At 41.3% G+C, this 24233-nt stretch overlaps 1 protein-coding gene across 3 annotated transcripts in view; it reads right to left on the bottom strand.

Annotated features, from left to right (window-relative positions):
- The window catches only part of KIF13A (kinesin family member 13A), a 104603-nt gene extending 94345 nt beyond the window's left edge, over positions 1–10258 (bottom strand). The window contains exons 1-2 of one of the 3 annotated variants that reach the window (XM_064705196.1): positions 9665–10258; positions 9358–9448 (exon numbers count right to left, since the gene is read on the bottom strand). In XM_064705196.1, coding sequence (XP_064561266.1) covers positions 9358–9448; positions 9665–10193 — 620 coding nt within the window. In that variant the 5' untranslated portion in view covers positions 10194–10258. The remainder of the gene's footprint in view (positions 1–9357; positions 9449–9664) is intronic. The other 2 variants (XM_064705194.1, XM_064705195.1) reach the window with 2 other exon arrangements.
- Between the last annotated feature and the right edge of the window lie 13975 nt (positions 10259–24233).

Here is a 24233-nt window from a genome sequence, read left to right as displayed (position 1 = left end):
AGAAAGAAGCTCCAAAACAGAAAAACACAAGTGTTGGGATGATGGCCCATTACACACTTAAAACAAAACTTCCAGAACCATATGTTTATCTCAATGTAATAAAACAGCAAAGTGAAGGAGGTCTGCAAATACATTTTGCTCTTACTCCCTTACATAACTGCAGAGGTCTCTTAAAAAAACATATTCAAACTCAACTACTTGTTGCGGAGCACTCAGAGGATACATAAGTAATGTATTAATGTCTCCAGCTACATGTAGTGAATAAATGAATGTTTCTCTGTTTTACCAAATAGCCAGTTTCTATTTCAGTCTGATTTTGCCAGATAAAATTATCTGAAAGTGTAATTGAAGTTGAAAAGAAATTGAGAAGTATCTCAAAATAAAGAATGACAACGCAGTATGACTGGAAGGAAAAAAATACCAAAACTCATCAAAATGTTTAGGACTTGCATCATTCAGGGAGGTGGCACTGCTGAGCCAAAACAAGCCTGGACACTGCAGACTCACTGTGTATCTAAAAACTCACATTGATAGATGCTGACAAAGAAACTTTCCAAAGCAGAACGGGACGCTGCTCATTCAGGGCCACAAGGCAGCTTTGCCAGTAGAGAACTTCCACCAGCTCTGTGCCTCCACTGGAATGCTCTGTTGATTTATCTTTTGCAAAAGCTTGTCAACTGTAAAACAAGTCTGCACTTTTGAATCACAAAGTAAAACTGAATTTAAAGTAAATATTCAACAAGAATAAGAACTCTGAAGATTTAAAAATTACATTGCAGACAGTACCAGTAAGCATACAAGTCAATTTATTTCGCAGATAAATTGCCCTTCAACCTCACATGATCCTTTTTGCTTCAGCTCTCTGAAAGAATTAAGGTTTATGAAAGGCCACCTCAGCTACATTGGACATGATTTCAATAACGAAGTCAGACAGAAAGGGGAAACCACATGAGAAGTATCAAATCCTCCAGTTTTTTATCTAAGATCTGCTGTTCCTTGTCATCATGTAAGAATTATTAAGCAAAACAGACTGTTCCACATACTAGTATTTAACACTAGAAAAGTTATTGCAGTAGTTCAAGAGACAGATTCAGAATTTTAAAGCCTTACACTAGAAGAAAATATAATCTTGGCTAGAGGCTTTCACACACTATTTAATTGGGTTGACATTTGTGTTTGAAAAGAGACTGTGGAATAAACTGAAATGTAAGCTCAATAAATAAAATATGATGTGTATTTTTTCCATTGTACTTGTAAGCCTAAAATATTCTCTAATACAAAGAAATTTCAGGAAAAAATATTCAAGTGTTGACATTTTCAGCAATGTGTTTTAAAAACAAAGCATCGAGTTTCTTTATAGAAAGTTTACAGTTCACAATACACCCTGGCACTTTTTGAAACATATGGAGCAGTATCTCCTTAAGTACATGCAGAGATAAGCACGCCATTCCAGCCACAGCAGCTGCTTTGATTCATGTTTATGAAATGCTTAAAATTCTTGGAATATACATACACACTGCAAAAAGAAGATGCAGTGACACCATGAATCTCCAGTCACTACTAGCCCGCTGTCTACGCTGTTACTGCAGCACAGGCTTAGTGCAGACCAGTTTTTAAGAAACAGCTGAGTAGAGAACCTGCTGCTAGCACACAAGGAGCCTCTCAGCACCCAACTGCAGCAGCATCATTAACCATGCTAGGTACCATGCACTAACACAAGCACTCAAATGTTTCAGACACATCTTTCCACTGCTCTGCTGAGTGATGCACCTCAAAATAAGCGCTGTACCATTAATAAACACCAAAATGTATTCATGGGTTAACTCGTCAAAACAGAAGTTGTGGTATAAATTTCTGTCCTGAGTTATAACACTTAAATAAGTCACTATAGGATGATAAGCTGCCAGGGACTTCATGAGGGGCTGTTACTACAGATTTCCCTATGGTGATCCAAGTGAAATGAGACAAAACATTCAAATTGCCTCCTATTGAAAAAGTTCCACCTTACAAGCCATTAGCTTCAAATTATCCAAAGATGATGTAGGAATATTTCTACAGGATGTCACTATTTAGGATGTAACAAAATGCCAAATTATGGGTGTGGCTGGTAACTACAAAATATACTAGTTAAGGATATGATTATGAATTAATAGATCTTTTGATGGTTGAGGGTTGGGGTTTTTAACTAATAATTTTATATTAGAAGGCAACTATCATTAAAAAAAAGGCCAGAATTACAGATGATAACACTAACGAAGCACAACATAAGAAAGCCACTTACTCACTTTTCTCCCAAAATGAGAAATTACATAAAGGGACACTCTCCTCTGGCATTGAAAACAGCTTGTGTAACTCCTGCTCTTCATCAACATGGATATCTTGAGCTGAAGTCATTGATTTTCAACTCCTGTCAGCAATGCATTTTTCTGGTTGACCTTCATTTCTAAGATAACTTACTGAGCTTCTCTATCAGCCCCCAGCAAACATCAGTCTCAAGCTACACAGAGAAGAACCACAAAGGCACACACAATCAAGCTCCATCAGACCTCACACTCTAATGACCAATTTCACATCAACATACAAAGTCAGGTACTGGCTAGACAAACTTATCGCCCTTGTACTGCCTCTTGTAACACACAGAACAAAATTAATTCCAGGCAAGGACACAACTGTTTTAGTTAACTTGGTGCTTTGGGACACAAGTTAATTCAAGAGTTGAGTCCTGTGGTGCACATCATTGCACAGCAGGGACCTTTTTGTTGTGGGCTGCACTCACTGTCTCCAGCCAACACTTAACACTTCCTTAAAGAGCCTTCTTCAGTCTGCCACCAGTAACAGAAATTCTCCCCAAATATCAAACAACCAGAGAAATTACTCAGTTAAGCAACAGCATCTGCACAAGCTGTTGGCATCTCGCTAGAGCAGGCAGTAATTGTTTCCATTAATAGATTCAAACCATGCCCAGGGCAGGCCAAATAAGCAAAGGCACTGCAGTACTTTCTCATCATTAAGGACAGCGTGTCTGTGCAGGAGACACTGGCACTGCAGCCAGAGGCAGCCACCACTACTCGGTCTGCACCAGAGGAGCACAGGAGTTTAAATCTGGTAAAGTCTCAAACACAACAGCAACAAGTGCATTTGTCAATTTAAAGATTTAGCTCTAATCTTACTACGAGAAGTAGCACCATGCTGAATGCCTGAACAGCAGCTGCCTGCCTGCACATGCTGCCCTGCAGGCCTGATCAGACTGAGAAGGATTCGCTTTGTCCCTGACGCTTTGTGCCAAGATTCACACCCCAGCTCTGCTGGCACACAGAGCTGCACGGAAGGGCAGCTGGGTGAGCATTGCTGCTCCCTGAGCTCATGTTCTGCAGCACCAGCACTTCTAAAGCACTTCCTGAAGTACCTGGAATCTAACCCACACCTGGGTTACACCATGTTTACAAGCACCATTTAACTCTAATTTTTTAACTATCAAAGTACAGTGAATTTGAAGTCTGGAGTCTTAGCATGTGCACATTTAATAAACCTACTAGACGCACAACAGAACAGAGAATCTTGTTTTCAAAACAAGACAACTGTCTCTGTTTACACTAAGAGGGTAAGGAGGTGAAAATAAAACTTTCTTCTTTAGGCCTTACACCCCCCCAAAATGGACAAAAATCCTCCTCTGTTTTAAGAGAGCTGCAATTTTTTAAAATTCATATTTCATTTCAATAGACAACATATGCAAGGTGTAGTGACTAGTAACCCAGAGTTCAAAAACACCCCTGGCTGCAGAAATAAACATATGCATGCACAGCTGTACCTTCTAAACACAGAAGCTAAGCACATCTATAGGCCTACTGATCTTTTTACACATATTTTCCTGTCCCACAGCATAGGTACTTTGAACATAGCAAAAGAGAAAAACTGGGCAGGTTTGAAGCTGCACCTCATTCAACTATGTTCTACTCAGAAACATTTGAACACAACACTCAGTAGTCCAAAAGTACAGAATAGCTACAAAGCAACAATTGCCTAAACATGGTCATTCAAAGAACAGTTTTCTTTCTCCTCAAACGTGCTATCTATTTTTATTCTGAAATTTTGCCAGCTACAAACTACAGGCTGCTTACCCGTGATCCCAACAGCTTTCAACAGTAGTTTCCTCTAGGAATCACACTTAAAGAGCAAATCACAAGGTCCAATCAGCAGTATGGATTTTATAAACATATTAAAATAATGGATGTTGCATTTACTCACAGTTCAGGCCACCTCATGAAGAACCAAGAGCCGTACCATACAGTATTTTGGGCTACAAGTCTGTGTCTCATTGTGTTCCAAATTACACTGAATTTTAGAACAGCAGTTTCAAGGAACTGCAACTAGTGTTGCATCTGAGGCATGAATGGATTAAAGCAATGCAAATGTAGCTCCCAAAATGACATTTTCCAACCACACATAATTCAAATCCATCTTCTCTGCCAAGGTTCAAAGCTAACAGTTCACATCCTGAACACTGATGTCTAACAGGAAAGTTACACAGGTCAAAGTCAGATTACTTTTACAATTTCCTGCAAAGATAAAAGTTGCTGCCTTCTACTATTTTATGATCCACCTCTGACAGGTGATAATTTGAAGTGCACACATCAAAGGCGTGGTCTGGCCAGTCATTCCTTCAGATACAGAACTATTTAGCAGCTGTCCTATTTCAGCTTCCAGAAGTTTCAGTTTGAAAAAGTTCCTATTATCATGAAGGCCTCCAACAGCGCTCTTCTCTCACCTCTGATGCTACTCAAAGCAAGATATCAAAAACCATCAAGTACTGCAACCATCAAGGGAAGGACGGTGTACTAAAGACCATCCAAAATCATGTTCTCTCCAAAGCAGAAGGTGCAACAGCTGTTTTCTGGAAACAACAGTTTTAGGACAAGCTGCCTAGGGATGAAATCTGTGCTTCAGATATTAATCTTTGAAAGTATTATGACCTACAAAAACTAGATAAACTCAAGATACACATCTGTTCCCAGCTATTTATTTTATTAAAGAGCTTAAACCTATGAAAAAAACAAGAAAGCCCCCATGTATTCTGGAATCTTCAGTCATTTAGCACTATAAGAAGAGGGGTTTTTTAAGTAGAATTGGGCTTTGGTGCTACTTGTCTTATCAAAATGAGGATGGAAGAGGACAGAACAAACAAGTCATAGCATGGTGGGGATTTTTTAAAAGTTAAGACAGGCAAGAAAGATACTTTCAGAAAAAGTGAGATTTTGAGTTCAGCTCTACAGTCTGAGGACTTCTTATTTTCTGCTCTGAGATTTTTATTAAGGCAAAGTTTGCTCTAATGGAATGAATTGCCCAATAAACGAATTTGTGTTTCAGTTAAAACTACAGATGAAATAGCATTTCAGTTCTACTGTTTCCATGGTTCCTTGTTTATTTCTGTCAAGACAAATATTTTGCTTACTAAAGGAAAAATGTCTTGAAGAACTGTTATCAGAGAGCTAAAATAAAACTTTTCAGATCCTATGTGTTAGAAAGTGTAGCTGAAAGAAAAGGAAGGAAAGAAGGAAAACATATTTTAACAATCAGAAACAGAGGAGAAACCAACCCAGCAAGACCTCATTTGTCCTACTGAAAAACAACATCCATAATGTAAAGTCAGATCTTTAGTAGATATAGAGATGTGAAATCTCTATTGTAAAAAATTGCTCAATCATTTTGCAGGATTGTCTGTGGCTCTGTAATTATCTCATAGTTACATTTTAATACGGCACCTTGTTGCCAACAACCAAATACAAACATTTATAGCAGGACAACAGGATGTATTCAATTGGCTTTGAAACATAATACTCATTTCTAAAAGACTAGAAGTTACAATAGGTTTTTTTTCTGTGAAGAGAGTACTTTGAGAAAGGAAATTCAGGCTGCTAGGTAAAGACAGGACAAAAATCAGAGCTCCCAGAAACTTTCTTCTTGGGAAGAAATGGCAATCTATATTGGTTTGGGAAGGAAATGCCTGAGAGACATGAGTGGTAACTAAAAGAACACACAAGTACACTTCAGCACATATAAAGGAAACTACTGCTACCAGTAAAAGTAAAACATGGGTTAAAGGTATGAAGTCCAACAACGAACTTCCAATACTTTGCCAGCACCAGAGATTATACCTGATAGCAGTTAATGAAAACCATTCCTTTTTGAACTCTGTCTCCTATTATTTCAGTCAATAAAGATTTTCCTGTGCCTTTCAGACTGACTGTTCAGTTTTACTATGTTCTGGTTTTCCTCCTTCATTAGTTTAGAACACTGGAAGTCATGTGCCTGTGGGCAACAGCAGGCCTGTTGCTTATAAAAAGACAGAACACTTGCATTCAATAACAATTACTATTTTGTAGCTGTGTTTGTTACCGTGTGAGTGCTGTGTGGTCTAGCAGTTAGAAGACGCAGTCAGAATCCTGTTCTAATTTATGGTTACAACTTTACCTCTAATACATAATGAAAGTTGGACAAATGACAGCACTGTCTGGGATTTTAGGCCTTTTACATCACCTGTAAAACTAGCATTACTTGCCCATCTAAAATCCTTCAGAACTATCCTTAATAGTGCCTAAAGATTAATTAAAATAATGCAACTGAATTTAGATTTAATTCAAAAACTCCGTACAGCCTAGAAAAAGCTAGTAAAATCTGATTTAACTAACCTTGGATGTTCTTCCAAGAGCAAATTTTTATAATTTTATAGTTATTAAAGAGTTACCTAATTTTACTTTAGAAAATTCTGTCAGTAGCTTTTAAATTATATCTGAGAGAACAAAGCAAATAAAGAGCACGGTCTTGAATTCTACTCCCTACACCCTATAGTCTCTTGGCTTCAGCTGAATTAAAAAAGCAGCCCTGGAAACCAAATTTGCTTTAGAAGGCTACTTATTCCAAAATGCAGCACAAACTTGTACTTCCATTCAGCTAGAAAAGGGAAATTTCCATATAAAAAGATAAAACGCAAAAAGGGAAAGGTAAGACTAAACAGAATATTAAAATAATGCATAGAATAGAGAAAGACCAATTAATCACCCTAACAAATTAAATCATTTTTGCAATGACATGGTTGCTCTGAAAGAAAAATCCAGTTAAGCTATATAAAAACAAGCTACACAAAGAAAACCAAAAATCCGTTTGACATCTCTAACCCTGCCAAGGCATCAATCCAAGTACAAGCAGCAACTACTCAGCAATTCAGAGCCAGTTTATACAGACACTCTATGGTGGGTACACACAGAAGAACAGAATCCATTCCTCATCATGAGAAATTAAATTATTTATATTGAGTAAAAAAAAAAAAACAAAACTGCAGTTTAGCACTGAAGGAAAGGTGAGGATGTTCACGAGGCACTGGAAAGCCCATTTGGCATCTTGACAGGTTACACACAACGTCTGCCATTAAGCAGGCACCCAAACTGTGTGTTTGCACTAATGAGAGTTACTTCTGATCCGTATTTCTGCCTGTTCTTTCCACTAACACATCTGGCAGTTGTTTCAAACACACAAGTTAGCAGCCAGCCAAGTTCCAGCCTCACACTGAGCTGCAGGCAGGACAGCGATCCCTTGCCAGCGCAGCTGCCGACGGTGAGGTCGCACACAAGCGCCAAAACTCACCCATAAGGCTCCTGACATAGAAACAGAAGCCAGTTCCCAACAAGAAAATTTATATATTTTATCGATATTAAAGCCTGATAAACACAGGACACACAAGCTCTCAAAAGGCAGTCACTGCACATTCTCACTGAATACCTGCAGGCCAATGTGCACAACAAGCAAAATTGCCCCATTACCAGATCTTCATTAAACTACCTGGCTCTTAGTCTCTTGAGTCTATTGAAATAGTGACTTTTTAATCTTATTTTTGGTTTTGCTTTATAAACTCTATGTATATTTTATGTTTCATACTTGTCAATTCCACTCACTTTGAATCTTTTTACACCAGTGTTGTGACAGAAGCTATGTACACACTTCAATAAACTCCTGTTTATTGAAAAAACAAACAAACATACATTCTAAAACAAAATAGTTTTTAAAAAACCCCAAGATTTCCATTTCACAGATGAGCTGCTAAGAGCCAGAGAGGCAGCACAACTTACAGAAGATCACACAAAGATCTTTGAAAGAAGCAGGAAACAAACACAGATCTTTCATGATGCAGACCAGCACTTTAGCCACAACAATGGTTCTGAAGACAATGCAAGTTGGATCTAAAATAAACTGGTGTGATTACTGCTATATTCTAGTACATGGGTTAATGCGAGAAGCACCTTCACACCTTGGACATGAAAGAATACAAAACGTCTCAGCCTTTTCTGCTGGAAAGCTACAAAAGCATAACACTCTGCCTTTGCAAAAAAAATAATATTCTTACACTATATTTTCTTCATAATTATTATGAACTGAGTAAAAACTAATTTTTTTAAAAGGCTTAAGTAGTAGGAAGGTGCTAGGTTGAAAATCTCTATCCCCATTTTCAAATGATTTCTCACTCCTTGGCATTAAATGCATTTAACAGGTCAATTGAACTTGAGCAGTCAACAGGTAACCAAGCAGATAAGAATACAAGGTAACTGAACACACGAGCATACAACACAACTATTCCCCTTGCACCTCCCTGTCTTTCCCCACACTCCCTCAAAGGAAAGAAATCTTTTCCTGTTCTGATCTATTTTTACAGTCTAGTGCATTGGTATTTTGGATTTTTTCCAACGGTATTCTTTACTGGGGCATCACAACTAAATGCCAGATTTCAAGATTATTTTAGCATATTCTCATAGGCTACTTCACAGAATGACACTGAATTAATAAAGGATCTAGCAATTACAGCCTTTTCAAATGCAAATAGGTTAAAGCCTAGTAAACAAAGTTACGTATTAAAAAAAATATATCAGTAGCATAAAAACCAGATTCTGCTTTTTGTTCCCCCACAGGTTACACCAAGTTGTTAACAGCCTACACACAAGGGAAATTTCTGAAAACAGCACACACAGTCTAAATCCTTACCTACTCAACAGTTTCTTTTTTGAGCAGTCAATCAAGAATCAACTTCTAGACCCAGAAGACTAACAGGGATCTTCTGTCTCCATACCGGGTACCTCCGACTCCCCCAGGAAGCCAGGTAAAGAAACTACCCTATCCTCCCACGGATGCAATCCCAACGCGGCAGCCCCGTGAGCGCTCGCCTGTCCTTCCCACTGCAGCCCCGAAAAGCACCGAGCGACACCCTGGGGACCCCGCCACTGCCCTGACAAAGCCAAGCAAGGCGTCTGCGAGGGCGAGGCGGAGGAGCCGGGACTGGGCTTCCACTCGGGGCACGGCGACTCGGGGTTTTACCTTTCTCCTTGCTTGGCGTTGGAAGGCGGCGGGTGAAGCACGGTCTGGTTCCCTTCCATCTCCACGATGCACTTGGTATTCAGGTCCAGCTCTGCAAGGCGACACGGCGGGGGGCTGTAGCCAGGGCGAGCGAGCGCACCCCCCTTCTCCCGGCACGCCGCTGCAGCTCGGCCCCCGCCGGCTGCCCGGGAGCGAGGGGCTGGGCCGGCGGGCGAGGGGCTCGTCCTCCGCCAGCCCGGGCAGAACGCGGGGGGACGCCGCGCCCCGGAGCCGCCCCCGCCCCGAGATGCCCCCAGACCCCGGTTACCTCTCTTGTTCATGGGCCGGACCCTGACGGCAACTTTCACCTTGGTGTCCGACATCTTCCCCGCTCCCGGGGGCGGCGGGCGGGCGGCCCCGCTCAGCGCCGGCGGCGGCAGCGACACGGCGGAGCGCCAGCGTCCATGCCGGGCCGGGCGCGAGGGCGGAGGGCCGGGGCAGGCGGGGAAGGCGACAGAGGGAGGGAGCGAGGGAGGGAAGGAGCGGAGAGGAGGAGGAGGGTCCGGCGCCGGGGAGGGCGGTGGCGGCGCAGCCCCAGCCGCCTCCTCGCTCAGCCGCGGGCCGCGCCGGCGCTGGCTGCCGACGGGCTCGCTCGCAGAACCGCTGCCGCCGCCGCCTCCCTGCCAACCCCCACCGCCATCTTCCGCCTCCGCCTCCTCTCGCCGCGCCGCCGGGAGTGCGGGCGCCCAGGCAGGCGGCGAGAGGGCGGGGAAAGGCGATGGCGCCGGAGAGCGACGGAAACACCCGAGCGCCTTCGGAGCGGGGGCGTGGGGAGACTCCCTCTCCCCCCGCCCCATCCTCGGCCGGCCGCTGCTGCCCAGGGAGCAGGCGCGGAGGGATGCGCGCTGCGCGGGAAGGCGGCGCCGGTGGGAGCGGGATCCGCCCGCGGGCCCTGCCCGACAGCCGCCGTCCTGCCTTGTGCAGGTGTACGCCGCCACCGCAGAGACACTGGCCTGCCCCACTCACATCGAGTTTTCTTGCGGCAATGAAAGGAACAGCCGCAATCTGTCCCGGAAAAAATGTTATAGCGTCAGGGGATGCTCTTTTGACAAAACATGCACAAGCCAGAATGACCTGGGTGTAACGTAGGCCTGGAAGTGGTGCAGCACGTCGAGGCGATGGAGAAGGAGCCTTGCTCGGGCTCCAGCCTCACCTCCTTGGCTATGAAGGGCAACCTGCGAAGTGCCGGGGCCACTCACCTGTCCTGCTCTTCCAGGCAGCGACAGGCCACCACTGACGAGTGCCGGCCCAAACACTCAGGACAGGGTGGTGGCCAGTTCAGTATTCGGGGAAAGCCTTACAAACAATGGTGTTTTATCCAGCAACCAACAGCTCCGAGGATGGCTGAGCTTCCAGTGGGCAAGCCAAGAAAGGTTTTTAGTTAAAAATGCAATAGGGCTCTTTTCAAAGTGTCTTGTTAAAACCTGTTCTCTGCAGAAGTGTTTCCTTAGCTTCAGTAAAATATCTTCCAAAGAATCAATCCTTACTATCGATGCAGCTAACTGGCAGGAATCCCAGTGCAAAACAGCGATGTGTGTAACATTTTCTTTATGGAAGACAGGCTCAAACCAAATGGGATTACTCTGTCTACTCTGGGGCTAAACCACTGTTGGGAGAACGGGCTAAACAACCAGTAATGAATAGATAGCTGCGCTGAGAAAGAGCAGACCTTTCAAATAGCAGTGGAAACAATGGAGGGAGGCTTAGAAGATCAACCCCTTCCCAGCTGCCAGCACACCAAGCAGAAGGTGTGCTGCAAAGCCACTGAGAGGACTGTTTCTGGAGGAGGCCTGGCTGTCCCAAATGGTCACAACTCACAGGAATGCTGAAAGGAAATGAGACATGCACTTAGCACAGCAGAAGACAAAGGTTACCAAATAGAGCCGGGCATCTGGAGAATGTTAGCAGGAGTAGCTGGTGCACATGGACTTCTTGCCTGTAGAAGCAGGCATAAGGAATGAAGTTCATTATGAAATGCATCATAAGCATGTGGCCCAACAATGAGTAAAGAAAAGGAGTGATGTTGACATGAGACATCCTATTTGCTGCTGTAGACTGTAAGAACCCAGATCAAAGTAAGCGCTGGCTCAAGACAAGGCATGAGGTCTGAAATGGCTGTGCAAAAAGGGAGTTGTTCTGTGAAATTTGGACACTGCTGGGAAAGAGAAGACAGCCAACAGATGGAAGGGAAAATACTCCCATCTCAATTTTCCACCTCTTAGTGGAAAAACGACATCATTGCAAGATTACATAAAAACAATTACATTAGCTGAAGAGAAACTAAAGGGAGTCTTTATGAGATTCACTATGATTTTGGCTGTGGGAAGAGTCTTGGGAAGACATTTTTATGAATGTCTGGTATAGGCTTGTGAATTATATTCCACCATTTGCAGGTATAAAAAGCCAGCCGTGCAATAGTGTTTGAAAAGGCAGATGCAACCTAGTTTTTTCCAATGTTCATTTCTTGTGAAATTCTGATTTATTCAAGTGTTAGGTAGTTGAGAAAGGGGACTTTTAATCTTTAATTCACATCAGTGTACCCTGAGAAACAGCTGCCAAAAATGTTGTCTTGGTTCTGCTATGTATTTCTGCCCTCTCAAGAAAGGGTTTTTGGCAACATTTGTACCATGACCTGACCACACCTACTGGGCAGAATGCTTATAGCAGAATGCATTTCTGGTCTCCCCTAACCCTTTGCCATTAGGGCAGAATAGGAAGAAGGTCATGTTATAGAGGCCCCATGAGATTATTAGGTAGATCAAAGAACAACCTGTGAATTCAGGCCAATGAGACGTTTCTCTTCTGGCATTGTATCTCCCCATTGAATACCATATGGAACCCTTTACATCTCTCTTTGCTACCGGTAGCAACTGAGGCTAAATGTCTCTCACCTGTCAGAATTTGTTAACTTGATCAGTTTACATGCCCCGTGGGAACTGGCAAGGGATACTGATGGGTTGCTAACCCATCGGAATTAGCTGCCAGCTATCCCAGACATGCTGATGGATGGATGGGAGATACCGGATGAGAAATGACAGCTTACTGCTTCAGCAATGAAAAAAGATGAGAGCTGGAGAAAGTGGAGACTGATGGTGGGAGGGGGGAACTCAGATGGAAAATGGGGATAAAATCATCTGGAGCCATCCTTCCCTGATTTCCCTTTCCTCTCCCTGTTTTCCTCCACCCTCTCTTCTTTTCTGGCTCTCTACTACTGTAGTCAACAGGAATTTTGGAGCTTTACTAGGGCGAAGATTTAACCTTTGTCTCTTTCTTGTTTTCCATCTGTTTCATTCTTCTTTCTTGCCTTAGAGCATTTCTATTTGCCCATTGATCCACAGTTCAGCAAAGAGCATAAAGAAAACATTGCTCCTTCCTTTGGTTTGCTGGCAAGTTTCAGTTGCTCCACATCTTCCCAAGGCATAACACAGGTAACAGGATTCGATGTGATTTGCCCATGTCTTCCCATATATTCTGAGCAGGAAGGTCAATTGCTCTGCTTCATGACATGGAAATGGGGGAGTGATACTGTGCATCCAGGTTGATGCCTGAAGCCCTGATGGTGTTCCAGTGACCTCCTTTCTTCAGCAAAGGGCAAGGAGAAATGTCACGGAGCCTGCCAAGAATATCCATCTTGTCAGCAGCATCCCCAGCACATACCTTACTGTGCCTGACTGATGCATGCTGTCACTGGCACATCCAACTTCATCTTGTGTCACAGGAGCCAGAGGGGAGGAGGAGCTGGCAGCAGTGGGAGCATGGAAAACAGAGCTATTCTTTTGGTGTTGAAAGTGATAAAAGAAAAACAAAGTGTTTAATTTTACAGCACCTGAAATCCAAGAGATGCTTACAATGAAGGTTGTTACTACTAAATTTAACCCAAGGAGTGTATTGTATAAGACTGGCCCAAATAAGAGTTTTGCATTTCCAAAATTTTACAAAGCATTTTTTAGAATTTGAATTAACAGAGAAAAAACCTCTGTTTTGAACCCATACACATTATAGCATCATCCAGCCAGAAAGATGTAAAATGAGCAAAAATATATGATATTTGTAATATTAATATATAAATATTATAAAATCAACAGATAATCTAATATATTACACTTAAGTTAGGAAAAAAACGTAGCTTTAACAAAAATAATTGATAAATTGTTCACTTTTTGTGTTGTTGAAAAAGAAGAATGGCTCATAATTCATGCAGTTTTTTAAATAACATTTAGCACATAGGAACGAAGCATGGCCATTATGGAAGGGAGAAATATTTCATATTGGAGGGGTGGGATAAAATATGACTATATTTGTGACAGAACACAAATGAGTGTCCTGTTATGCAGGCAAACTTGAATTTTTCGTTTAATAACATGGATTTAGAGAGCACCTGGGGAAGCAAATGTCTGCCCATTATTGCACACCAGGAACCAAATTTCTGTCACACATCACTAGGTTTTGCAAGTAACCCTACTGGACAGATTCACTGAATTTACCAGAGTGTGAGGGCAGGTATTTAGCCAGTGACCTGTATGAGGACACTTTTCAAGCTGCTTTTCCACTTCCTTCTTGCTCCAAACTCAAGCTGGATGTTAGTCAGGCTGGATGGTTGCCACCTCTGTCTTATCAAAGATCTGTTTTGACTGTCTCTAAAGCTGTGCAGGAGGCATGAAAATTGTCCTCTATGTCCAGCATATTTATGGCAACACTCTGGGCCCAGAAAGGGGCTGCAGTGACAAATGTTCTTCTGACACTCAGAAAAAAAATGAAGCAGTTTGAACTGCCAGCATTAAGAACAAATGCAGAACATACGCACCTAAACATTACCCTGCCTGACAGGTGCTGCTCAAAGCTACATAAGGTAAATAGCTTTGAACAGGCACTGCAGTTTAAACCTACCTCAGCTCTGAACAGAGTTGGCTTTCTGTGATGAACAGACTAAATCTGTGCTTTCAGGCTAATTTACAAATGTTTTGAATTACCTGATTGGTTTCACCTCACTGGGGTGATGCCCTCTGCTAGACCCTAGCTCTGCCTCCATGCCCACAGTGGCTGCTCCACAGTAGATCTCACACTGGGATCAGAGGTGAACAATTACAACAAATGAATGTTCCCAAGACAGGCATAGTCACATCTCCATCGAGCTGAAACGTTCCTTGCTGTGGGGGGAAAAATAGCACATGCAATTTCACGGAAAAAATCAGATTTTTTCTCCCCACCTCTGATGCAATATTGCAATAGGCTTTCATAAACTTCATGCCAAGATCAGTGCAGTAAATGAAACTAACCCACCTGTAAGTGGAGTTGCTCAATTTCAGCTACATTTAACTCCATGACCATTTTGCAGAGGACAATCTCTTTGCTCCACTCACTGAAGAAGAGGGGGCAGGGAGCTCTGTTCCCCATCTCCTATCACTTAGAACAGAAAAATAGTTTGAAATTACTGTGGGAACTTTAATGGTCATTACTACCTACAGATGAGAAGTCCTATTAATAGAAATAAATTAGCTTAGAAGCAGAGTAATGCAGCTATACAAAGAAACTGATGGGAAGTAAAAAAGCGGGGAAAGGTAGCAAGGAAACTGATGAGAAGTAAAGAAAATTTTTTACATTGCTCAGATACATTTCCCTATACTACAAAAGTGTGACTAAAGCTTTTACTGAATCCAAACTGAACCTTAATGTCGTCTTGGGAGGGATTTGGTTATGATAGGAAATTTAACATCCCTGCAATTATAACCTCAGATATGAGCAACACTTGTGTCATTCTCTGACAGCTAGTTGTGTTCTATGTAGATCACATTCCTTAGTTATCCAGGAAAGAAATAGTGGCTTTATTTATATTTTTGGTCCTATTGATATTAATTATCTGCATGCCATCCCTTTTTTACTTCAGGGAACTCTCCACCCCCAACTCAAATACATTCCTAAATTTGTTTATAACAGGGAGAGCAGGGCTGTGGGTCTTCATCCTGGATTCAGCCAAGTAATACCTGAATGAAAGCCTATGTAGTTCAGTAATCACTTCAGTTATTTCCTACAATGAAAGAAGAGGTACAGATAATATGATAAAAAAACATAGCTTAGATTCCACCTGGAAAACTCAGTACAGCATTTAGGAAGAGGTATTTAAAACAGGACATACACATTAAAGGGTTACTAGGAGAACTGTGGAATGGTGAACATTATCAAAGAAGAGCAGACTAAAAAAGTTCAGTTTGTTTAGTCTAGCAAAATAAAGACTGAGAAGGGATATGGCTGTTTATGCTTTCTTTCAGGCCAGTCAAAAGCATGGTGCTACTGAAGTTCCAGGAAAAACACTAGGATGAGAACAAATGGGAGTAAACTCTCTTTTATAGTCCTTTAATTCTGTGCTGCACTAGGAGGAGCACTGCCAGCAGGTCAAGGGAGGTGATCCTACCCCAGCACTGGTGATGCCACACCTGAAATGCTGTGTGCAGTTCAGGGCTCTCCGGTACAAGAGGGACATGGACATAATGGAGACAGTCCAGTGAAGGGCCACAAAGATGGTTCAGGCTCTCCTAAGAAGAAGGGCTGAGACAACTGGGGCTATTTAGCATGGAGAAGACTCAAAGGGAGGAATCTTATCAATGTATAGATACATCTGAAGAGGGGTGCAAAGAAGAGGGAGCCAGGCTCTCTTCAGTGGTGCCCAGTGACAGGCCAGGAGGCAATGGGCACACACTGAAACACAAGAGGTTCCCTCTGAACACTGGGAAACACTTTTTCACTGTGAAGGTGACTGACTAGTGACTGACTACTGGCACAGGTTGCCCACAGAGGTTGTAGAGGCTTCATCCTTACAGATACTCAAAAACCTGGACACAGTCCTGTGCAGGCAGGTGGCCCTGCTTGGGAAGGGAAGTTGGATCAGATGGGCTCCAAAGGTCCCTGCCAACCTCAATCCTTCTGTCTCAGGCTGGAAATGAATTGACTTCTACCCCCAGAGGAAAGGCTTCTTACACAGAAGACCAGAGGACTAAATTAAGCTAATTTTAACAGTGAGCTTGATTGGGTTAGGTGGCATGATAGCAGGGAACTTTCCTGCTGACCCTACCAGACATGTACCTCTATACAGTCTTTAAACATCATGGTGATGATATTTTATGGTAGTGGAAAAGGAAAGAAAAGGAAATAGTTTTGTACTCTTAAACAGTAACATCACAAGGTCCCTAAGGAGCTGACATCACTTGTCTGTGGTTAATATAACTATTAAGTTACGAAAAGGGATTGAAGTTAAATTAGTAGATATTTTTCCCTTTTTCTTTTCTTTCAGTTTTCTCCTATGTATTAGTAGAAATCAGATGCTTTGCCTATGTGAAAACAAAGTGCCACAGCTGGTTTGTAAGTTATTTACAATTTAAATCAGTAGGCAGGCCCCAGTGAACTGAAGGAAAGGACAACCCTGCCATTATTCCCCCTCCCCAGAAAGCTCTCACCCCTCTTCATCTTTATGATTAGGAATGTCTGGTATGCAAGCATCACTCCAGCACATCCATGCAGTTCGCTTGTGACTGCAAGTCCCAAATTGAGATTAAGGGCACTTGTGAGCAGGGAGTTGACTCACAAACATCGTCCAGAGCATCACTAATTATTATCCATTTACTAACAGCAGGTGTGTGCCTTAGTTCTACAGATAGGAAAAGTGATTCTGTAGCCTTCAAGTCTCTTCAGTTAGCAAAGAGATGCTACATGCAGTCTGACAAACACACAGCAGTATTCAGACTCTGTCTTCAGAGGTGAGCCTTATGCTCAGTGGGGGTGAGTGGGAAAGCTATAAACAGCCTGATTAGTGGCAGCAGCCTCTTGGAGCAAAAGAGCAGCTTTCCTGTTAACTCCTCTGCACTTAGTCCCATTGCTGGTTTACTTTCTGCTTTGAGAGAGAAGCTGAACTTTGCTGGCTACCATGGGAGAGACTTGGAACTGGGGCCCTGCCCCTGGGAGGAGGAGGAGGGTGGGGAGGGAGGAGTACATCCACCAGGCTTGCTTACTAAGAAAGCTGAGCTGTTACCCATGCTGGCCAAGCCAAAATTCCTCCTTACGCAATGCCAGCAAATAAGCACTCTAGCCAAATGTGTTATCTTCATAAAGTGTGGAGAAGGAAAGAAGCTCTTGCTTGAAAGAGATTAGAAAGGAGAACACTACACACAGGCACATCAGCAAAGCAAGGAAGCTGAGTGAGGCAAAGCCTTGAGAGAGGAGGTGGAATTGTGTTTGTTAAAACAGATGGAAGTCAGCTCAGCACAGATCTTGGATCTGTGTGCTGTCTATTGAAGTCATCAAGAAGACTCACATTAAGTTGAGCAGGTTTCATCAGTTCCTGTAGAAGGTAGAAACAAGTGCTGAAGGTGCTAATTAAGGTGCTTAATAAGACTTATAATCTTTTATTTAGAAAACAAAACACCCCATCATTTCTCCTCCCAGTTCTCTCCAGACTGAAGAAAACATACCAAAACCAATAATTTCAAAACTACCACCACCATCAAAGTTAAAAACATACAAAAATAATGATCTCAAAACTACCACCACCACCAAAATTATCAGCAACAGATCATACTCTCACTTGTCTATTGAAGACTATCAAAGAGTGCACTGGGGATCCTTTGTTGTCATGTTGCTTCAAAATTTATCTTCTTTAACACATGACAAAAGGCTTGCTCTTTGCAGGTAAAAATATAAATTGAAGAACAGATGGTTTATGGAAGCTTCCAAGATTCTTGTCAGTTGGATATGAAATTGATTTGTCATGAAAACTCAGACCAGTTATAGCAATCACTCACAAAATCCAATACAGTGTTATGGTCACTGGGACCAGCCTGCTGCTATTGCAGAGGACAGAAAAATCCCCAACAAACCAGTGACTTGCAAGTTAGTGACTTCTGATTTAATTTTTCCCACAGTCACTATTACAAATGGAGCTGCACATGAGGAGCTGGGGTAGAAGGATTCCTAAAAATGTTAGTCCACACACAGTTTTAATTGTACAGTCCCTCTTCTCTCCTGTAATAAAGCTTGCATTGCCTGTCTCCCAGAGGCATTCCCTGAATGACTTAGGTCCTTTCCCACAATTCATATTGTGATCTGAGGTTTCCTCCCTTTAATCTGACAGCAAAGATGAAAGGCTGTTTTAGAAAAGCAACACAGCACAACCTAAACATGGACAGAACCTCTGGGGGAATTAACCTTTCTTCTGAAATCAAAGTGGTGAGGACACACATATACACCACAGTGTGAGTGAACAACAGCTAATGAGAAATACAGTTTAGGAACAGACTAAACCCACTGGGAATAATGGCTAAGGGTTGTGCAGAAGTCACAAATAGGAACAATGTGATTGAAATTCAGAAATCAAAATTTTAGCCTTATCATTAAGAACACTGACTTAAGGTTTAAGTCAAGTCAAACAAAAGGGTGAAAGACCATGGCTTGATATAGATGTCTGATAATAATTCAGTTGCATGGCTTTTATTTATCCAGAGAGAGAGATACAAGAAAGACAAGATTTACTTCTGCCTTCAAGGTACACTTTTCTAAGTGGTTCGGGTTTGATTTTTTTTTTTATCTCAGTAACAGTGACACGGTGGAAATATGTGAAATATAGTATCAGCTGCATTTTAGTGATAATATAATCCAAGTACTAAACAGCTTTATGAACATCACAAAATAAATTACAAAAAGCTCTAATTGTGGGCCTGAGGTAACTTCAATTTCACTTTGCCATACTAGGGAAGAAATGGTGCCCTTTTCACTTGGTCTTTAAAAGGCAGCAATCATTGCAAAATGAAACGAAAAGTGGCTAACTACCCTCCAGCCTTAGAAATCTTTTCACACAGTCTTCTTGGGACTAGAACCCACAGTGTAATCTCTACTACAGTGTAAAAACCACACCTTTTCTAAGCTGTTGGCTAAGACTAAAAACCTCCTCTGTAGGATCTGCAAGACTTGTTCAGGTGTAAGGTCTGCACTGAAGCTGGTCCAAAGTGGGTCTTGCCCCAGCTTGTTGGTTACTGAGCAACTGCACATGCCAAAAGGGAAGTGTGGTATTGCTCCACTCGGTCTAAAGGACTGTTAGGAACCAAGCAAGGGTTCCATATTATGAAAGACTAAATAAGAAAAGCTAAACTATTACAACAAATGTCTTTCACAAAGGATTTCTGATGCTGAAAGTTATGATTGCTCATAATGTATTCTAAACATGCACAAGACTTTCAGCACATAAAACCTCAAAGCAGCATTCCCAGAAATTGTCATCATAAAGTCTGCTGCAAAGACTTCTCCAGGGCAAACCTCTGCACTAGCCTGAATCTCCCTGACTTCAAGCCCAGTCCTGCAGCCTTTATTTATGTGGACAATTCCATTTGCAGTACTCATGACTGCACAGATAAACTGCTCATGACAGAGCAAGCCTCAACTCAAACAAGTCAGTTCAAGTAATATTAGGAATAGAAAAAGACTAATACACGTACTTTAAATACTTCTGGCTCCATAGTGTCATGCTGTAAGTTGAGGGGAAGTTGGCAGAGAACTCACTGAAGAGCCCCATTTCCTACCTAATTAAGGACAATGACAGATAAGGCAGCCAGGCACATCCTTTTCATATTAAAGTGATTATATATATTTTATTACTTAATCTGTCTGACTCTTTTTGCTAGATTTCTTATAAAGCATATTTTAATGACATTATATTTCTTCTCATAGCAGTGCCCTAGTCTGTGATAGTAAAAGACACAATTGTTCTTTGTTTCTTACTGGTAGTACAGATCAGTAGTTACTAAATACTGGTTAATACTGGTTAAATTCCATAGTCCATATTATTCAGGAAATCATGCTAAATGAGTATCAAATGGGTTTTATCTTTCATCTATTTATATTTGGAAAAATTCCCAGTAAGAGTTATCTCCTGTGATTATGTAGGGGTATAGTTCTTTCAAGGGCTTGCTTTTTTTTTTTTTTTTTTTTTTTGAACTAGAAGTTTTAAAAGCAAGATTTGATTAAAAAAAACATTTTATCTCTTTTTGGTTGATTGGTTTTCTTAGTATATTCAGAGTTTTTTCAAAGTAAATTCTTTCTTTTTCTCAGTTATAATTTTAGATCTCTAATTGCCTACCCTTTACTCATTACAAGGCATATAATGATATTTATAAAATAAATTTTGAAAATAAATTATGAAATAAATTTTACTCTTTTTTTCACCTTTTCTTCCTTATTCACTGATCTGGAAAAAAATTTATGGAATCTCGTGACAAGCAATAGTTTCCTGATTTAAAAAATACATTCCATGAAAGCAGGATGTGTTCTCTCACCTCAACTCTCTGCCCATAAAGTGCTCACCTGTGAGCAAAGAATAAAAACTGCCTACATTAAGAGGGATCTTTAGGAAAATTCTACATATGTATTAATTCAATTACCTAATTCCCTAAAAATTACCAAATTCCCTAAAAAGCCTAGTTTGCTCCAAATCTTTATTCCCCCCCACCCCCAGATTTTTGCTACAAACTAACAGATAATAAAAGCTACAAGTAACTGACAGCTCTCCTAAGGATTGCCATCTGAAAAGTATCTACTTGTAGCTGTAAGATCTGTTCAAATGCAGGTTAATTCCTCTGCCAGAGGTAAATACTAATCAAAAGGCAACAGCCCTTATCATCTTGTCCATTTCCCAGGCTGAAATGCTTCACCTCTTAAGAATGCATTCCTTTTACTGGAATGATGGGTGTGCTCTGTGCTCTGACTTGGTGGAGTTCACCCTCTGCTTAAGCCACAGACACCTTCCATTCAATTTTTTTCCTTTTCAGAGTTGATCTCCTCCTTTCTATCCTTAATGTGAAATTTGAGCATTTCAAAACCACACTCTTTTGTGGAGCACACTGGAAGCAATTATCTAGGAATACATTGTGGTTTGGAAAAGTATTAATTTCCATGATTTGTAGGAAACAGCAGAGGAATTAGTAACAAGATCATCAGTATAGTGTCAAAACATCTTCCAAAATCAGGAAGGCACTTCCCAGACAAGAGGGTGATTAAACACAAACTCTCCCTGCTTTATTAAGGTAACCTTTTGATGGGAATTCTAAGATCTAGCCTGAAGTCTGCCAAAGGCTTCCCTCGATTCTCGACTCGTCTGCAGCTGCAGGGCCAAGACATTTGTACTGTATTTGCCTCACAGAGAGGCTGGAGTGCCAAGTTCAGGCATATCTCTAAATCTCTTGGAAAGCAGTAGTGAGAAAAAGGTGTAAGTGCTATGCATCATCTGCTCCCTGAGAACCTCTCCAGTATTAGAGAGCTTTGAAGCTGTCCAGGAGAGTCAGTCATGTTACATAAAGGAGGCACTTTAGAGAAAGCCTGGATGTTTACAGAACACTACCAAAGTGCTTGCTGATCTCCAAACGGTCTGCCAGTTCTCCTGAGATACCTGAATGAAAAGCAAGAACTCACTTGAAAAATATCTGTAATTTTGCTTTGCTCCTGTGGAGGGAAGCTGTGACTCACAGGTGACATGTAAAGTGTAAGACAAGCCTCTGAGAAGAATCAGGTTAAAAAGATGAGGAGAGGAGAGGAGAGATTCTTCCTTTGTGGGGTGCAACAGCACTGTGACCCATGGTCCCAAGGAAGAAAGCTGCTTTTTGACCTCCATCAATCCTTCCAGAATTGAAAGGTCTCCTATATTATAAGTATTGTCTTGATGGACCTGCTCTGTAACATTCCTAGTGGTTTGGGGGCTGGATATTACAGGAGAACCCCTCTTCCCCTGAAATCAGTCCATATTAAAAAATGCTACAGGGACGTTGCATGCATGCTTTGGGAAAATATAAAGATCAAACTGATGTGCACAGCAATGTGACTGGAGGGAATGGACAGGTGCTCTAATGGACAACGGCCAAAATGAAATAAATTTTACTATTTTTTTCACCTTTTCTTCCTTATTCACTGATCTGGAAAAAATACATTCTTTATTTAAAATTATTTTCTTCACAAGCAAAACAAAAAATATATGTGTTAGAGAATATAATCTCAATATGCATTGCTGGAACTCCTCTGACTCCTTTAATTCCTTAACCCTGTAACATACCCTGATATGTTTATATGCAACACGAGATCAGTGCTTAAAAATAAACCAAATAGGAATTGCAGTGTGTGTGTGTGTGTGTGTAGAACAGACATAGCAATCTCTACTAGGGGCTGAAGACATGGCACTAAAGGAAGAGTGTCCATTATATTTATTTGGTTTTAATCCAATGGCTAGAACATGAGGTGCAGAAAGTTATGCAAAGGTGATGGATTTTTAAAAAATAAACTCAACACTAATTGTCACTGAAGCATCTAGACACAGTCCTATGTTCCTTTCTAAATGGAATGGCCACCACTCTTCCAAAGGTAAGCACACATCTAGCTATCCCCATTCCAAGCACAGCCAGTCAAACCACAAACCTAAGGAATCAGTTCAATATTTGCCATCCCTCTCTCAGAACACAAAATTTTGTGTCAAAAGAAAGATTTCAGCTTTACTGCTGCATTTTCCCTTAAGCACCAAAGAACTCAACATTTTTAATATTTGTTTTTATACAGTTCATTATGGTTTATCAATTTAGGCATCTGAATCAAATTAATTAAGGCAGAATATAATGGTTGTACAACACTAAGCACCAAGCTGTAGAGTAAAAAGAAAACAGTTGCATTGCTCACAGAAGTTTGCTTTCAGTAGGTAGGTAAAGCAGAGATACAGGAGATGGCACAAAGAAAAAAAAATCTATTAGGTAGAATAAAGTCCCAAAGTTTATTTTGCTTACAAACCCAAAATCAAGTGATTTCTAGTTACCAAAGGAGTCAGGAACAGAATGGGCAACAATGGGAGTTTTTGTAGATTTTAAAACAGTCTGAGTCAAATGTTTAAAAATCAGCATTTCAGCTGCTAGAAAGTTGCTACATGGCAGTAGGTCCTAGGAAATTTTCCCATCCATTAATTTAGTAGCAAACCAAGCTCCTGGTGCACACAAAGGTTTGAGAAGATGAAAGCTCACAGCCCATGGTTCAGAGGAAGTGTTACTGTGACAAAGTATTAATTATGTATGAATACAGCATTGATGGCATTGCATGCATTCTGACACACAGCAGTCCCCCAAAGGAAGTGTTATCTAATTGGTTCTATCAAAGGCAGGAGTCTCCTTGGCGTCTAGAAAGGGATACATAATCCAGGGGTCTCCTTCTCTGAGTAAATTTCCTTCCTGACCCCCCAGCTGGGCTCCTGCTCAGGGCCATACAGCTCATACTGCACAACAGCCAAGGAGGATTTCTGCTTCTTCCAAAGGCACTTGCTCTCTGGCCAGGCAGTAGAGAAGGCTGAAAAATACCAACTGTGCACATCCATATAATTTTCAATAGCAAAAAATGGCCCTACAGCAACTTCTGCAGCATATCACCGTTGCAGAAGGTGATATGCTGCAGAAGAAAAAACAATCTACAGGGCAACTGCAATACAGAAATGGTGTTGTAACAAGGAAACACATGATGAAAAAAACATGAGGAATTATCACTAAATTATTAAAATATAGAAGTAAGCAAATCACACTTTATTGGCAGATCACTGTTCAATTAACCTTTACAAATAGCTGCAATGAATAGATTTGTTTTGTTTATATAAATGTTGACATGAGACAGACTAACACATTGGCTGAATTAGAGGGCTAAACTGCTCCAATTTAATGCTAGTATTTGGTAAATCACTGGTGCTGTAACACATGCAGTTATTGAATGCCCTGAAGTCAGACCAAAAGCCAGATAAAAAAAATTTACTGATAGATTGCTTGTGAATTTCAAATTACATTAGTTAA

The sequence above is a fragment of the Zonotrichia leucophrys genome, chromosome 2, assembly GCF_028769735.1.
Source record: "Zonotrichia leucophrys gambelii isolate GWCS_2022_RI chromosome 2, RI_Zleu_2.0, whole genome shotgun sequence".
Lineage (NCBI taxonomy): Eukaryota > Metazoa > Chordata > Aves > Passeriformes > Passerellidae > Zonotrichia > Zonotrichia leucophrys.
The sequence above is the reverse complement of the archived record's forward strand: the minus strand, read 5'-3'. Positions and strand labels throughout refer to the sequence as shown.